We start from the raw sequence: 17,538 nt of genomic DNA on the forward strand, positions 1-17,538 counted from the left end.
CGTGGATGAAGGAGTGGGGCGGGGCTATTTTGGCGTAGTCCCGGGGCGAGCTACCCCCTAGGACGACGGGCACCTGACGCCGGAGCAGCGCCGCCCAGAACTTCTCGCTGATGTAGTCCCGGCAGTTGCAGTTCTCGAAGGTGAAGAAGAACTTGTAGTTGGAGATGGTGTCGTAGCAGACGGTCTCCGGGCACCGCTTGCCGCCACACTTGCCGTACAGGTCCATGTCGTGGCCCAGTTGTGCCTGGGGGTGAGGGGGGGGGGGGTGAAAGGTCGTAGTTTACATGGTGCTAGATAAAATGTCTTTGGTGAGAGGATGTAAAACAAGAGTATCGTTGCTGTAAGGAAGCAACACAAAATATCGTTGCTTACATGTGTTTAGAATATGTTTGGGGGAAATTGTCGTTTATCGGATGTTAGACAAAATTTCGCTGTTAACATAAAGTCCTTATTTGTGCTTAATGCTAATGTTCTTCACGTCCATTACGGCTTAGACCAACTGTTGTTTATTTGCATAACTCTGACTACAATATTTATTTACATCGCGCCATACAAGCGCCTTTATTTGAGACAATATGGTAAGAAAATACAGCTTTATGTTCATTAAAACGAACTAACCTTTCACTCATTAATGACCAGCTGCCGGACATCACCCAACTAACCTTTAACTCATTAATGGCCCAGCTACTAACCTTTAACTCATTAATGGCCCAGCTACTAATCTTTAACTCATTAATGACCTAGCTACTAACCTTTAACTCGTTAATGACCCAGCTACTAACCTTTAACTCATTAATGACCCAGCTACTAACCTTTAACTCATTAATGACCCAGCTACTAACCTTTAACTCATTAATGACCCAGCTACTAACCTTTAACTCATTAATGACCTAACTAACCTTTAACTCATTAATGACCTAACTAACCTTTAACTCATTAATGACCTAACTAACTTTTAACTCATTAATGACCTAACTAACCTTTAACTCATTAATGACCTAACTAACCTTTAACTCATTAATGACCCAGCTACTAACCTTTAACTCATTAATGACCAGCTGTCGTCTGTTGTAGTCGTAGCAGTTGCTGGACATCCAGGCGGAGAAGCGGTTGTTCTCACGTGACCAGTTGGGCTTCATTGATTGGTTGAACCTGAGGCTGGGCGGCATGGGCATGTTGGTGTAGCCCCCGTACCCCACGGGCACGTCAGAATCTCTGAAATCGTTGGACATTTCGGTTAGCCGTACCATCAAACCAAATTAATGCCAATCACGGCTGATAGGATGAGCTAAAGTGAACTAACTGCAATGAGATGTTTATGAATGTATCTCCACTTACGTTCTGTACCAAGCTGTCCAGTTAAAGACACCAGCGAACGGCACCAAGTTGAGTGGCACCCTGGGTGGGGGCTCCACGTTATGTAAGATCCAGACCTGGAACATGGAACAGACTTAGGTAGATGTGGGGGTGGGGTGGAATGGGGGTGGGGTGGGTGGGGGTGGGGGCTCCACGTTATGTAAGATCCAGACCTAGAACATGGAACAGACTTAGGTAGTTGTGGGGGTGGGGGGTGGGGGCTCCACGTTATGTAAGATCCAGACCTGCAACATGGAATAGGGTTTAAAGAACTGTGGGGGTGGGGGGGGTGGGGGCTCCACGTTATGTAAGATACAGACCTGGAGCATACAACAGACCCTAAGTAGCTGTGGGGCTGTGTGTGTGTGGGGGGGGCAGTAATGTTGATGGGGGTGCAGGACCCAGACCTGGAACATGGAACAGGCTTTAAGAATTGTGTGTGTGGGGGGGGGGAAGCTTGGGTAGCCTGCTGAGGAGGTGGGTTGGGGCGGTGTTGGGGGTGGGGGCTTCACGTCATGTAGCATCCAGATCAGGAACATAAAAAACTTAATTAAAAGCTGGGCCTATGATAACCAGGACTTCAACAAAAATCAGGCTATAAAATAATGTTTCACGCTGAATTTTCCCCTCCCCCGTCCTCCAATGAATTACAGCCACGTTCCCCTCCCCACCCCCACGCCTCATACACTTCCGTTTTATTGTTATCCCCCGAAATATCGCTTAAAATTAAAAGACCCATTATTTCAATCATGCGATTTTGACATTCAATTTTTAAGTGTAGGGATTGATTTTTTGTTTAATTAATTATGTTTTTTTAGACTGAAACCCAGTCCACTTTACATGCGACGTAAAGATGGAGAGAAAAAATCGAGGGGAGCAGTGTTCAAATGGGCAGTACTTTAGACTAATGGGTGGGGTTTGTGACAAGTCAGGTGGGGTGGGGGTTACCTGGTAGGCGTGTCTCTTACTGGGCAGTCTCACACCTTTCCAAAAGTTCCAGAGCGCGCCTGCGTGGAACAGAACGGCGTCACTTTGGTCAAATAAAGACTTGTCGTTGGTCATGGTGCACTGGTTGACCTGTAGAGTTGACGAGTTTCGTGTTTTTTTAAAAACGTGGATATTTTAAATTTTATAAAACGATACTGTAATAAAACAAATACAAAATTTGACATTCAAAAGAACTATTTAGTAGGAAGCTGTATGTATGATCTATCTATATTTAATAGGGAAACTATCATCATCATGTTTTTCGTTTTGTGACCAAGACACAGAAAGCTCTATCTACTTTAGTCGGTCGCCGGCAATTTTCTTGGCAGTCCCGGAAACTGTATGATCTATCTATATTTCAATGGGAAACTGTATGATCTATCTATATTTCAATGGGAAACTGTATGATCTATCTATATTTCAATGGGAAACTGTATGTTTTATCTATATTTCATTGGGAAACTATGTTTTATCTATATTTCATTGGGAAACGGTATGATCTATCTATTTTTCATTGGGAAACTGTATGCCTTATCTATATTTCAATGGGAAACTGTATGCCTTATCTATATTTCACTGGGAAACTGTATGCCTTATCTATATTTCAATGGGAAACTGTATGTTTTATCAATATTTCATTGGGAAACTGTATGTTCTATCTAATCATTGAAAAATCTCGAATTTAATCAGAAATATGAAGTAATTAATCATGTAAATGGTACTGACAGAAAAAAATGCTGAAGTTTAAAAACATTTTGATTATTAACAGTTTTTTCACCGTACACATGCTCGCATTGACGTACACAGAGGACACAGACTAGCCTTATCAGACACAGACTGACCTAGACGGACACAGACTGACCTTGCACGATTTAAAATAAGAATCGTCCGTCTCCTCCCACGAGGGGTCCTCGAAGAAGCCCGTCCATCGGAGAATCCTCTTGACCTCTGAGCTGGACCTGACCTCCCTCTTTGGGAACCTGTGGATGAACTCCCCTGAGCTGCCGCACCCCTCGGGCGGGCAGGGCTGCTCCGTGGAGGCGAGGAAGAGCAGCAGGAAGAACAGCGCGACACAGATGCCGAGGGTGACCTTGAGGAACTTCCTCAGCTTGCGGCGCAGCATGTTGCTCCGGCACACGGACAACCTCAGGTGCATCATGGTGCTGGGGGGTGGGCTACCTGGGGGGGGGGGGGGGATTTAAAACAAATCGTTAATTTTTTTTTAAGTGGGAACATTTGTATTCATTATCTAACGAGCTGATCTTTGTAAGATGATAGACTAAAGCACGTTGTGATGAAAATTCGCAGTTGGTTAAACGCATTTTTGTATGATAGCATGTTGATTGTCGGGCACGAAAATTTGGTTAGATGGAAAAAAAGAACAGGGAATCTTATTACTACGGTAAAGTGGGGGTAGCAGATTATGTAACTGCTCTAAAACAAAAAAAAGTTATGGGGTAAAAACAAGTTTGAAAAATGAAGTATGTATGTAAAACACATACGCAGATAACGAGACAACTACTACGTGTTGCTTTGTCTCGTTGTAAGATGATAGAGATTTGCAATTAAAAAAAACATAATGTGTTTTAATATCCCGTTTACATGAGATGGAGTTGTACGGTTTTAATTTTCGTTTCATTTTCGCGTCCTCGTTATTGCGAAGGTAATTCTCTAGTGATACGTTTTTTTCTTCGGGCCATTCGTAATTTAACCGGATCTTAATTTAGCGAGCTATAAATTTTTCGGACTCACAATTTATTAAGTTCTTTGATGCAGAACCAGTTCTTGATTATTTTGTTTTAATATTGTAAAAAAAAACGTCAGCTTGGGAAATAAACATTTTCACTTAAAAACAAATAATTCAAACAAAAGTGTCAAAGCTAGGTGGACTCAATGCTGCCACCATCTCCACCGTGCAGCCTAATTACTGCAGAATCAAATTGATTGTGTTTTTTTACAAAATCACTATCTAGGCAAAACTGAAAAAAAGTTATCAAATAATTGAAAATGACATGAAATTCTTGATTTGACGTCTGGTCGGATTGTAGGCTCCCTAAGCCCCCCTCCCCCCCCCCCCCCCCCCCACCTTACCCCTACCTACCTCCCGGTACGGTAGTTCCGCCAATAGAATGCTTATAAGTCTTGCAGAGATTGAGACATAAGTGTTGGACGGTTCATTAGGCAGTCACGCATCACATGGTAAATATTTAAACCGATCCCTCTCCGATCGACCGTGACCCCCCTCCATTCTCCCCCCACCTTGTGTTCCAATCAGGGGTTCATACCATGACCTAGTACACAGGCAGGGTGTTTAGTAAAACAAAATCTTGCACCTAGTGTCAATGACCCCAACTCATTTCTTCTAATAACTATCCAAATGATGGACTCATAAGTCATTAATTTCATCTATTTTTACACTCTAATTAAAGACTTGAGTATCCGATTACACCTTTCACCCGTATGTGACAGTAGCCAATTAAACCTATTCACTTTGAGTGGTGCGACCCATTATGGACTAATTAAACTAATTAAATTATTTACCCCATTTAGCCGATATTGACATGTGAGTCGCCTCCGAGAGAAGTAAACAAATGCTATGTCCAGAGCACGTGATCAGGCGGAAACGTGCGCTCAGTCACGGGTCAATGGCCATCGGGGTTGGCAAAAGTCAGACACACTCCAGACACTGTGTCTTCTAGCATATTACTGCTACATGCGAGTTATTAGAAATTCCCGGATGTAATACTTTAACCAAAAAAAAATGACTTGTGTCAATGACTTTGACTTATTCCTTTATGGTGCATAAGTAGCAAAGGGCTACAACCACACCCCTCTATCGGACTCGGGTTTGAGCGGCTCTGTTAATTGGCGTCCATGTAAGCCCGACAGCCCTTGCCTCACTTTCTACTGTCCTTCTCCAGGATTTCCCTGTCCGGTCTACTTTCCTCTTCCCCTGGGGATTGCAGTCTTATGCTTTCCTCGCGATATTGTGCCCTTCCCTTATCAGGGTCTGCTTTATCCATCCACATTTGCAGGAACCAAATTATGGTGAGATAATTTGTCATTTTAGCTGGACATTTTACTTGTGATTGCTACCCGTGCTATGTTACCCAGACCGGTATAATGACGAATGTTGTTGATCTGTTGTTTTCAACTCAGAATCCCTAGCAGCTAGCTAGATCTTCAGGTAATCGTAGGCTAGTTGTCTGCATGAGACAGCAAACGGCAAGCAGAACAAACAGCCTCTGTGTGTATGGTTCTAGATGGTATCGATTGAAGACGATAAATGTCGTATCGATCTTTTTAAATAACCTTCGCGGTGTCTTATTCGATACTCCCGTTGAGTGAGTTTTAAAGCTGTTTGGCTGTTGTGATTTGATGCTTTAAGGCTGTTTTGTTATAAATCTTTGTGGCTGTTGTGATTTGATGCTTTAAGGCTGTTTTGTTATAAATCTTTGTGGCTGTTGCGAATTGATGCTTTAAAGCTGTTTTATTATAAATCTTTGTGGCTGTTGTGATTTGATGCTTTAAAGCTGTTTTGTTTTAAAGCTGTTTGGCTGACGTGTTTTAGATATTTAGCTGTCTGGTAATAATTGAGTTTATGTCAAAAGATAGCCTGTGTAAGTCAGTAATGTCGACTTATGTCAAAAGATGGCCTGTGTAAGCCAGTAATGTCGACTTATGTCAAAAGATAGCCTGTGTAAGCCAGTAATGTCGACCTATGTCAAAAGATAGCCTGTGTAAGCCAGTAATGTCGACCTATGTCAAAAGATAGCCTGTGTAAGCCAGTAATGTCGACCTATGTCAAAAGATAGCCTGTGTAAGCCAGTAATGTCGACCTATGTCAAAAGATAGCCTGTGTAAGCCAGTAATGTCGACCTATGTCAAAAGATAGCCTGTGTAAGCCAGTAATTTTCTCTAACTTAATTAAGTATTAGTCTTCGAGTCAACATAAATGCGACATAAGGCCCGTTGACTACGCTTTTAACCTTTCTATATTTGCTTCCATAGCCTTTGTCCACCCAAGAACATTTTCCAAGACAGCTGTTGTTTAATTTGGGGAGTTTTCTTTTCTAGAGCAAACGAACCTCGTCTACCCGGGATCAGAACTAGGGACTTTTGGAGTGATTTTGTAATAACAAACACACCGCCCGGCCGTACAGCTATTTTGTGCTATTTGCACACGATATCTACATCACAAAACAAGAGACGTAGCGACCCTTCCCGGCGCCCGGGGACAAACTTTCAATTTGGCACCCCCTCGGGAGCAAATTTTCAAATTTTCAATTCTGCACAAAACAACAGTTGGGAAAAGGCGAGCTTTTATATATTAGTGGTACATGCTAAAACTCCGATTAAACATCCAGTAATTACGCCAGGTTAATTAATTACATGCCACCTTTGATGTTGACCTGACAGGATAAAATGTGTCCAGGTAAAAGTCGTGTCAGTCGCTGTCAGTGCAACCAGCGACCGTTACAGACCGTTGCTAAGCGACGCGAGTAAACAGTCGTCAGGGGGCCAATAGTTATCGGACCATTTGCTTTCAACCTACGCCTCACAAACTCTTTATCGATTCTCGCTTCATTTTGTCTTTTGAGATGAGCTATATAATTCTATAGTCTTGTCTATATATATATATATATATATATATATATATATATATATATATATATATATATATATATATATATATATATATATATATATACAGAGGCGTCGCGAGGGGGGTGCGGACATCCGTTTAAGGGGGGGGGGGGTGACACCAAGGCAAACAAATAATAAAATATATAGAGAACAACAATGATCCTTCATGTTAAATGAATGATTAATTAAATTTAAATAATCTTCTAAAAGCTAAGTTGACAAATACAGACAACAGTGGGGGGGGGGGGGGGGGGTAACGCCATGACGTAAACCTGCTAAAGATAAAGAAAACAACGCCACATCCAGCAGTATTAATAACCTACTATAGATAAACATCTTTAGTATTATCTGTGCACAGTTTAAAGCTATCACGGTGGGGGGGGGGGGGGGCGCCAACTAAACTTTTTAACATAACAACTGACAACTTTATACAAAAGCAATTTTTTTCCAATTAAATTAGACCCTTCAATGCTTTTTCTAGGTGGATAAATATTAGTTGACGCCAGTCAAAAAAGAGGTAGGGGGGGTGACACTAAATACACCGTCCACCGAAGTCGGTTGGGGTGACACCACATTGGAAATTTACAAATCTACATGTCAATAGGCAATTAAAAGCGAGCAACAGATAAATAGAGCTGGTTGACTTGGAACATTGACATATTTTGACGCTGTTCGTCAGCTATGAAAAGAGTAGCCAAACAATTAATTCGCTTCTTAAATCAATTTAATCTTGAAATTTTGTATATTATGCAATGGAATATGTAAACTTATAGGGCTAGTAAGTAGGTCACCAAACAGTTCTACGGCTCAATAAAACCTGCATGAGCCATAGAACTGGTTGGTGACCTACTTACCAGCCCCATAATAATTAAATTACACATTTAGTGTACCCATAAGAGGTAAAGAGCTTCTAGTGGATACAAACTTTGTAAAAAAGTATTTGGTCGCTGTTACTCATTTTCCTATACATAATAAAATACTTTAAAAAACTTTTTAAAAAACCACGTTTTTCTTGTGGACTAAAAAGTAGAAAATAAATTTTAAACGTGGGTACGTTCACCATCAAATTTCCCTACCCATCTGCCCGACCCACGTTTTTTGTCAGTCATCACAAGAACCTGCACAGCTCGAGGAAGCACAAAAGAAAAATTTATTTTCTACTTTTTAGTCCACAAGAAAAACGTGGTTTTTTAAAAAGTTTTTTTTAAGTATTTTATTTTCTCCTTTTTAGTCCGTTGCTACACATGAAAAACGTGGTTTTTAAAAAAGTTTTTTATATAGTTTATTTTCTACTTTATCTAATGACTTGATTAAGTATGAATTGACTAAGTGTTTATAAATACACGGACTAAAAATATTGAGCGACCAGGATTCGAACCTGGGTTGTCGCGGCCACAACGCGAAGTACTAACCACTATACGATCACGGCCAGCGCGCTCACATCGCTTGGGGCCGAAGTAACTGTGTCAACAGGCCTCCAGTCTTGTCGGTATCTTTAGAAATCATGTCCTCAATTTTATGGTCATTGGGGCGTAATTAAATTAAGCTAATTACGGTCTCTAATTGCTAGTTTTTATGATTGCATCTGAAATTGTTAGGCGAAAGTAGCCTGTATGCCAAATTTCAGATCTCTAGAGCAATCAGAAGTGGGCTAATTTTCGATGTCAATTTTAACAACAAACACATCTACAAACGCGAAGCTGAGTTAAGAAAAACGTGTTAAAAAGAAGACGAAGTTCAGGCCAAAAATACCTAGCTTCAAAAACAATTAAATACATAAAAAAGATATATTTTAATGCCTATATATATATATATATATATATATATATATATATATATATATATATATATATATATATATATATATATATATATATATATATATGCCTAAATTTATCTATATATATAGGCCTAAATCTATATATCAGGCCCCTATTTCCCTTAGCTGTATATCAGTGCTTTGCAGCGGTGTAAATAAAAATAAATAAAAATTAATTGTTGAAGAATACAATTAATGAATAAAACAAGCAATAAACAACGCAAAACAATACATCACATGGTCGGCGTGGTCGAGTTTGTTGTCACGAGTTCGAACCCCCTTTTAGGAGAGGCGACTCCAAAATCTAACCACTGCTGGTTGACAAAGGTTATGGAAACAAATCCAAAAAGAGTCAACAGCCTACATGACGCATAACAAGTTGATAAGTAATACTTGATTGTGTTTGAGGAAATACCTTCCGAAGAAGAGGAAGAAAATACACACAAAACAAAATACTACATACAACGCAACACAAAAACAAATCAATACCAAAAAAAAAATAAACCCACAAAAATCTTTGTATTCCTTGCAAAAAATATGTGTGTAAATAGACTGAAGACAAACAGACGGTAAGGGGAATTATCCCTGTTTTCTATGGTTATGTATACTTATACTTTTAAATTCAACCAGAAGTTAAACATGACATCACATTGAAAACCCCATGACTTACGCCTAGCATTACATTGGTAAAGGGTGCCAGATTTTTCCCCATGCGCCATTCAAAAATCTATTTGCTATTGACACGAGGATCTGACTCAAATTACAAGGCACTATCGACCGTTATAAATCTGTCTGAATTATCCCTTGTTGTCTGAACACCAGGCAACCGCATCGGCGGGGAAAATGGGGGGGGGGGATAGATAATTGGTGTGTGTGTGTGTGTGGTGGCGGTTAAAACAGTGAGGCCACGGAAGAAAACAGGAGGAGTAAGGGGTGTTGGATAGAGGAGAGGTTTTGGGGTGGGGGGGGGGCAAGGTGTGTGGAGGGGAGAGGTGAAAGGTGTGGGGTGGAGGGTAGAGGTGTAGGATGGAGGGAGAGGGGTGGAGTGGGTGGAGGGTATAGGTGGGAGGTGTGTGGTGTAGGCAAGATGGGAGATGTGTGGTGGAGAGTAGAGGTGGAAGGTGTGGGTGGAGGGTAGAGGTGGGCGGTGTAGAGGTGGATTAGAGAGGTGTGGTGGAGAGGGGGGAGGTGTGGGTTGGAGGGAAGAGGAGAGGGGTATGTGGAGTGGAGAGGTGGTGTGGGGTGAACTGGAGAGGTGTGGAGGGGAGAGATGTGGGGTGGAGGCGAGAGGTGTGGAGTGGAAAGAGTATGAGAAAAAAATTGATTGTTTTGAGCGAGAGAAAATCTTGATAAAAGTCCGGAACTATTACCCCTCTCCCCCTCCCCTCCCCCCATCTACACACACAACCTAGATGTTTTTTTTTGTTGCGACATTGATCGGATGAATTCAGTGAATCGTCTTCAACCCTCTGCTCCGTCTGCTGTTTACGACATTGATTTCAGTGTTAGACGCTCGGAAGCATGTCGTAAAAGAAAAAAAAACAAGATACAATTAGATTTCAATTGTTGTTTGGAGAGTTCTAGAACGTTTACTGTGCTAGCTAACGGGGAGTCGATTCATCCATGTTGAACAGCGGATTGTTCTAGAACTGTGGAGTGATGACTGGGTATACAGGATGAGCTGAATCCCGGGGGTGGGGGTGGGGGGTAGTACTTTGATGTTTTGTGGAACAGGCGGTCATTATTTTTAAGTCTTGCTTGTCACAAAGATTGATACTCTTCTTCTTCTTCTTCGTTCTTAACGATATTATTGGAGGGGTTTCCTCTAACACAATAACGTATTGGGTGTCAACATGTTATGCGCTATATGGCATGTTGACTCCAATTTCAGCCTGCTTTTCTTCCTGGATTTGTTTCCATAGACAACACACAAGCAACGTGTTGATCACAGCTAATAAGTCTCACATAGGCCAACCCGGGATCCGAACTCGAGACTTTTTGGAGTTACCATATGCGCTCTCCCATCTACTATGCTTCTCCTCAAATGATATCTTTAAAAAGTAATGATGTGGGCTAAAATAGGGTTGAGGTTTAGTTAGAAAGAGTGGGATACTGGTAAGCAGTATGTGAAGGACAAAAACCTAACATTTATCAAAGCGTCAAGAACATTAATTAATCTACAATAAGATGCTAAAAAAATATTATACTGATGAAAAATTCAGCCAGGAATATCAGCCCAGCGGGCGGGTGTGTGGCGCAATGTCACTAATACGGTGCAAAATAAAATGGGCGGCCGTGATAATTTTACGACGACTACGGTGATAAGTTAGATGGGCGCCGTAAATTTTACTCGGCTATTTTAGAGTTGGATAATATTGACATTTTTTTTTTCTCTATATATTTCCTAGCAGGTGGTAAAATATCGTAAAATGAAGTTTAATCGTGGTTATTAAAGAAAAACATTTTTAAAAATAATTTCAGTCATACACAATTTTTTTAAAAAAGATGGTTTGGTTGGGGGGTAGGAGTGGAATTTACGCAGGCAATAATTTAAAACCTTACACCATAACTCGTTTATAACAAGTTTTATACTCGATAATTTCTATTCGATATCGATTAGTCACCAGAGACACACAGGCAGACAGACAGACACACGCACTCTCTCACAGACACGGCTTCTCCATGCCATTCAATGATTATCAATGAATCAGCACTTACAAGTCAAGTGCACAGAATGTTAAACTAATCGCATCGATTATCATTAACCTTAAAAAATCCAAACCCCTTTCTTTACTCAAAACCTATCATTATTATTAACCGTGAACCTAGTCCTAAATGGTATGCCATAAAAAAAAAAACAAAAAAAAAAAACAACTATCGATAAACAAAAGGAAGCCTTAACCCAATCCTAAACCTTACATGGCTAAAACTGACTATCTGAATGGTTGGCCCAACATCTAAAAATAACCATGCTTGAGTAACTCTCCTCTGCCAGAAGATCAACTTGATAAGGGAGAAAAACTCTTCATGAATTTATGACGTCGGGAACCAGCAAATGTTGATGACGTCATCAAGTGGCCCATACACCGATCACAACAACATTGCCTTAAGAATAATTGTATCCAATTCTCTAGTCAGCGATGTAACCGAATGTTTCTGTTCTAACATTGATATGACCGGTTTAAAAGCTATATTCAGCGGCTATTGAAATATAAACAATGTTTTATGATCGCTAGCACGGCAAGCAGAGATGGAGAAATAACTTTTTATTGCATGACTAACAACAGCTGATCGACCGGAATAAAATTGTGCAGCGGTCTGTAATTATCCACGCGCCTTGCGGGATATTGGAAAATTCTAGAAACACGATTAAACAAAATGAGCGGGAATTATTTTCGGTTCTATAAGAAATTGTTAAGAGGTAGAGTAGGTCACCCAGGATGTACAGTAGGTCACCAGGAGGTAGAGTAGGTCACCAGGAGGTAGAGTAGGTCACCCAGGAGGTAGAGTAGGTCACCCAGGAGGTAGAGTAGGTCACCAGGAGGTAGAGTAGGTCACCAGGAGGTAGAGTAGGTCACACATGAGGTAGAGTAGGTCACACAGGAGGTAGAGTAGGTCACCAGGAGGTAGAGTAGGTCACCAGGAGGTAGAGTAGGTCACACAGGAGGTAGAGTAGGTTACCCAGGAGGTAGAGTAGGTCACCCAGGAGGTAGAGTAGGTCACCAGGAGGTAGAGTAGGTCACACATGAGGTAGAGTAGGTCACACAGGAGGTAGAGTAGGTCACCCAGGAGGTAGAGTAGGTCACACAGGAGGTAGAGTAGGTCACCCAGGAGGTAGAGTAGGTCACACAGGAGGTAGAGTAGGTCACACATGAGGTAGAGTAGGTCACCAGGAGGTAGAGTAGGTCACCCAGGAGGTAGAGTAGGTCACACAGGAGGTAGAGTAGGTCACCCAGGAGGTAGAGTAGGTCACCAGGAGGTAGAGTAGGTCACCAGGAGGTAGAGTAGGTCACACATGAGGTAGAGTAGGTCACACATGAGGTAGAGTAGGTCACACATGAGGTAGAGTAGGTCACCAGGAGGTAGAGTAGGTCACACAGGAGGTAGAGTAGGTCACCCAGGAGGTAGAGTAGGTCACACAGGAGGTAGAGTAGGTCACCCAGGAGGTAGAGTAGGTCACACAGGAGGTAGAGTAGGTCACCAGGAGGTAGAGTAGGTCACCAGGAGGTAGAGTAGGTCACACAGGAGGTAGAGTAGGTTACCCAGGAGGTAGAGTAGGTCACCCAGGAGGTAGAGTAGGTCACCAGGAGGTAGAGTAGGTCACACATGAGGTAGAGTAGGTCACACAGGAGGTAGAGTAGGTCACCCAGGAGGTAGAGTAGGTCACACAGGAGGTAGAGTAGGTCACCCAGGAGGTAGAGTAGGTCACACAGGAGGTAGAGTAGGTCACACATGAGGTAGAGTAGGTCACCAGGAGGTAGAGTAGGTCACCCAGGAGGTAGAGTAGGTCACACAGGAGGTAGAGTAGGTCACCCAGGAGGTAGAGTAGGTCACACAGGAGGTAGAGTAGGTCACACATGAGGTAGAGTAGGTCACCAGGAGGTAGAGTAGGTCACCCAGGAGGTAGAGTAGGTCACACAGGAGGTAGAGTAGGTCACCCAGGAGGGTCACTTTTCTCGAAATCACCAACCATACTCCAGCAGGACAGGGAACTCTGGAGAGCTGTAGTTGGTGGCCCATACTCCAACAGGAGAGCTGTAGTTGGTGGCCCATACTCCAGCTGATTTGCTAGTTTTAAGATTTCAACCCCCCCCCCCCCCACACACACACAAGGTCTTCTGCATCAAGGTCATCAATTAAGAATGTTGAGAGGTTAGCAGTCCAGGTGATGTATCGTTATCTACGAGCCGATCTATCTACTGGTCGATACAGTTTCGCATGCCGCTAGTGGTAGCCACGGGTAATTAATATTTTATCCAAATGAAATAAAAAGTAAAAACATAAATAAATAAAGCAAATCAAAAGATGGCCTGAAACTCATCCCAACCGCGACTAAACTACCACTATCAGAGGACGCCAAAATGGGTAGAAAAAAATGAAAAAGCCTATTTTAATCTGAAGTATTGAATGGTACATAGTCGAAATTAAGAAAATAAATGGTTACAAAGCTTTACACGCTGATTTAAATGTTTTCTATATCCAAAATAAATACTGTTCGAGTTCGTGACTGGTAAAAACCTTACCAACAGCGGGGGGGGGGGGGCTTTTTCATCAGCATGAATAACTATAGCCTCTCTCTCTCTCTCTCTCTCTCTCTCTCTCTCTCTCTCTCTCTCTCTCTCTCTCTCTATATATATATATATATATATATATATATATATATATATATATATATATATATATATATATATATATATATATGGGACAGGGGGAATGGTAGTTCGCCCTGGGCGCCGGAATGGGTCGCTACGCCTCTGCGTGTGATACATGACATTGTGCTATGGTGTCAACTGACGAGACTAGACTCAGGCCACGAAAAATAAACTCAGAGAATTCAGGTACTGGGGTCAGTTGGATCAAGATGTCGGAATGTCGTTTGCTAAAACTTCTACAATAACCACACACTAGCCACATTAAACACACCATGACAAACTGAAGCTCCTCTAACCACAAAAAACGTGCTCATTTAACCACATGTAAATAACCGACTAAAAGTCTTACCTTATAACACTGGTCTTTGATCTCCCTACAGGTTCCTATCACTGACCACTGATTCAAACAACCCTTGACTTATGACAACCCCGTCCCCGAGTCAACAACCTAATTAAATGTACCACCTTCCCCCCCCCCCTCCACAACTAAGGGCTTTTGGTAGTTGCCAACATGTGTTCACAATTTGCGACATACAACCCTATCCCTAGCCCAACATTATTGAAATGAGCCTGAAAGACTACACCATATACCAGAAACTCTAGCCATTTAAATTTATTGATTTGGCTTAACCGGTTTTGGAAATGTTAGAAACGATTATTATATCTTCATGGAAGATATGTTAATAAAAAGATACAAAGTGGTGGTCTTGGCATTTTGAGGCTTTTCAGCTCTGTATTTTTTATATGTGACTCGAGATTATGTAGATGTTATATCACTTAAATGGTTGAAGTGGTGTATCGTTTTGTTATAAGGTGCAATATGGGGTAGCGTGTGGTGTGGTGTAGTGTTAAGTAACACTCGCTTTTTTTTTCTGCTTAGAATTTATGGGTGAAAAAATGGATACGTTTGGCTTATAATATTCCTACAAAAACAATATAACACATTAAAAATGTTTGTATACGTTCGATGCTGAACTTTAAGTCCCATTGTTTTTGTAGTCGATGATTTTAGCGGTCCCACATTTTTTATCATACAAAGGGCTGGGGGAAGTCTATGAAAATGTTAACGTATGCTGTACGCAGGTAAGAGGCAGGTTGGTAAATATCCTGTGTTGTGTTTGTTTTGTGTTTAAATATTTGATAGTTTACACTGGACAATGGGGGTGGTGAGGACACGTATGGTCAGACTGGATAGGGGGGGGGAGTGGAGGGGAACGTCCGATTAACGGGGTGGGGGTGATCGGACTGTGGCTACAGAAGAGGAGGGCCGGGCGAGGTGTTGCGCGTGTCATGCCGGATCCCACCGGTTCAGCTCGCCATTCATTAATTGTAAACAGCGTCACGTGGTTGTTGTCAATCCTTAGAGCTTGTTTACACAAATGGAAAATTTCGCCAGATTTCGGCAACAATTGTTCTGGCACAATCAATCCACACCGCCAGTTCTGTTTGGGTTTACGCATTTTACTGAAACAAATACACAAAGACAGAGATTTTAAATATTTATTTACTTACCTAAGAGTCAGGACTTAACACACATAAATTAGTCCATTGATTTTGGTGTGCAGTTGGTGTTTTCTAAATAATCTTTATTGTCACTTTTCGTAAAAAAAAACCAACTGTATCAAATAATATTCACAGATTCTTAAGCGACTAGCCTAACAACAGCAATCTCCGAATAACGAACGCCACCGACAGCTCCTGTTAGATACGGTGAAGTTCCAGTGGTGGAATCGATGCGGTAAGACTGATCGCGGCACGGCGACACAAAAAAATCTAACACCGCCACTCATCGTCCGGCGTCTTACCGTCATTTTTTTTTTATATTAGCCTACACAGATTTCTTCCACCGCGGTAAAAATACGTGGGGTGGAAATATTGACTCGTCACCGCCTAGCAGTCTCCCGCCGCGTCACGCACCTGCGGTCTCGGTGAGACCGTGATCGTCTGCAACGCAGTGTGTCGTTGACATGCGAGTAACGTTTAGCGATACGTTTCTTTACTCACTCTCTTATCTGGTGACCTGGTGATTAATTTGTTTACAAGTGTCTGAACATGGTAGATGCTGTGTGCAGTAGTTTTTGTATTGTAAACATTATAGCTCTCAGACTAATTTCTTTGTTGTGCTGAATATAAACCTATCTACTCACTCTACGATTTTACACACATTTTCTTGGGTTACAATGTCCCGTTCCAGTCTTGTAACTCAGTTTGGATCCATTTCTCACTAAGCGCTTTTTTTTGCAGATAAATGTATCACCGTTAACAATGCAAGAATATCTTATTTTCACTTTTCAGTCTAATTAAATAGTCTTTAAAAATTGACTAAAAGATCAATTTATTTATAAATGATGGAGATAACTATGTAGTACAAAATGTAGACATATATATATATATATATATATATATATATATATATATATATATATATATATATATATATATATATATATATATATATATATATATATTGTTTAATTCCATTATCATATATCCCCTTTTGTAGCAGAACTATTAAAGCGGCGATTGGCAAGAAGTAAATTAAATTGTTACATAACAAAAAAATAAAAATAAAATAAAAAATAATAGCAAATCGATTCGAAACTTGATTTTTTAAAGCAAAATGTTTTATTTGAGAATAAAACTTTATCATAATTCAAAAAAAATTAAGAAGGCCTATTAAACATAAGTTAAAACACAACTACACCAAAAACAACAAATTACACAAAGGAAATAAATAACATTTGCTAAAAATACAATAAGATAATGTTAAAAAAAACAAGTATTCAGTTAAAAACAGCAAACTATTTCAGCTGATTGTGTTGGTGAGAATGCCAAAGCATCAACCGCTTACAATATTTGCCAGATTTCACGTACATTACCAATAGGTAGAAACTAGAACTTAAAAGGAAAACGAAAATAATTTTTTTTAAACTTTTTAGTGTATATTTATTTATATGCTTTGGGAAACTGGTTGATCTATTTTTAAAAAAATGAGATTTTCTTTTTTAAGATGGAAGCTTTCTTTTTTCTTTAGTATCACACGGATACAAATGGCAATTGTACAGGAACTCTTCTTCGAAATGGTTAGGTTAACCAAATCCATAGTTTCTTATGCTTTGCTTACATAGCCTATTGCTACTCCCCCTTGATAAGCCGAACCCTACTACTCCCACTTGATAAGCCGAACCCTTCTACCCCCCCCTTGATAAGCCGAACCCTTCTACTCCCCCTTGATAAGCCGAACCCTACTACTCCCCCTTGATAAGCAGAACCCTATTACTCCCCCTTGATGAACCGAACCCTTCCACTCCCCCTTGATAAGCCGAACCCTACTACTCCCCCTTGATAAGCCGAACT

At 40.9% G+C, this 17,538-nt stretch overlaps 1 protein-coding gene across 2 annotated transcripts in view; it reads right to left on the reverse strand.

The window, feature by feature from the left end:
• Positions 1-15,974, reverse strand: part of LOC131934653 (glycoprotein 3-alpha-L-fucosyltransferase A-like) — an 18,410-nt gene extending 2,436 nt beyond the window's left edge. The window contains exons 1-6 of one of the 2 annotated variants that reach the window (XM_059290722.1): positions 15,694-15,974; positions 3,206-3,522; positions 2,305-2,433; positions 1,339-1,433; positions 1,038-1,215; positions 1-244 (exon numbers count right to left, since the gene is read on the reverse strand). The exon at positions 1-244 is cut by the window's left edge and continues 239 nt beyond it. In XM_059290722.1, coding sequence (XP_059146705.1) covers positions 1-244; positions 1,038-1,215; positions 1,339-1,433; positions 2,305-2,433; positions 3,206-3,502 — 943 coding nt within the window. In that variant the 5' untranslated portion in view covers positions 3,503-3,522; positions 15,694-15,974. Of the gene's footprint in view, positions 245-1,037; positions 1,216-1,338; positions 1,434-2,304; positions 2,434-3,205; positions 3,523-14,530; positions 14,635-15,693 lie in introns of those variants that run through there. The other variant, XM_059290723.1, reaches the window with a different exon arrangement.
• Between the last annotated feature and the right edge of the window lie 1,564 nt (positions 15,975-17,538).

The sequence above is a fragment of the Physella acuta genome, unplaced genomic scaffold (assembly GCF_028476545.2).
Source record: "Physella acuta isolate Inbredline_101_S28 unplaced genomic scaffold, ASM2847654v3 ptg000115l, whole genome shotgun sequence".
Classification (NCBI taxonomy): Eukaryota; Metazoa; Mollusca; class Gastropoda; family Physidae; genus Physella; species Physella acuta.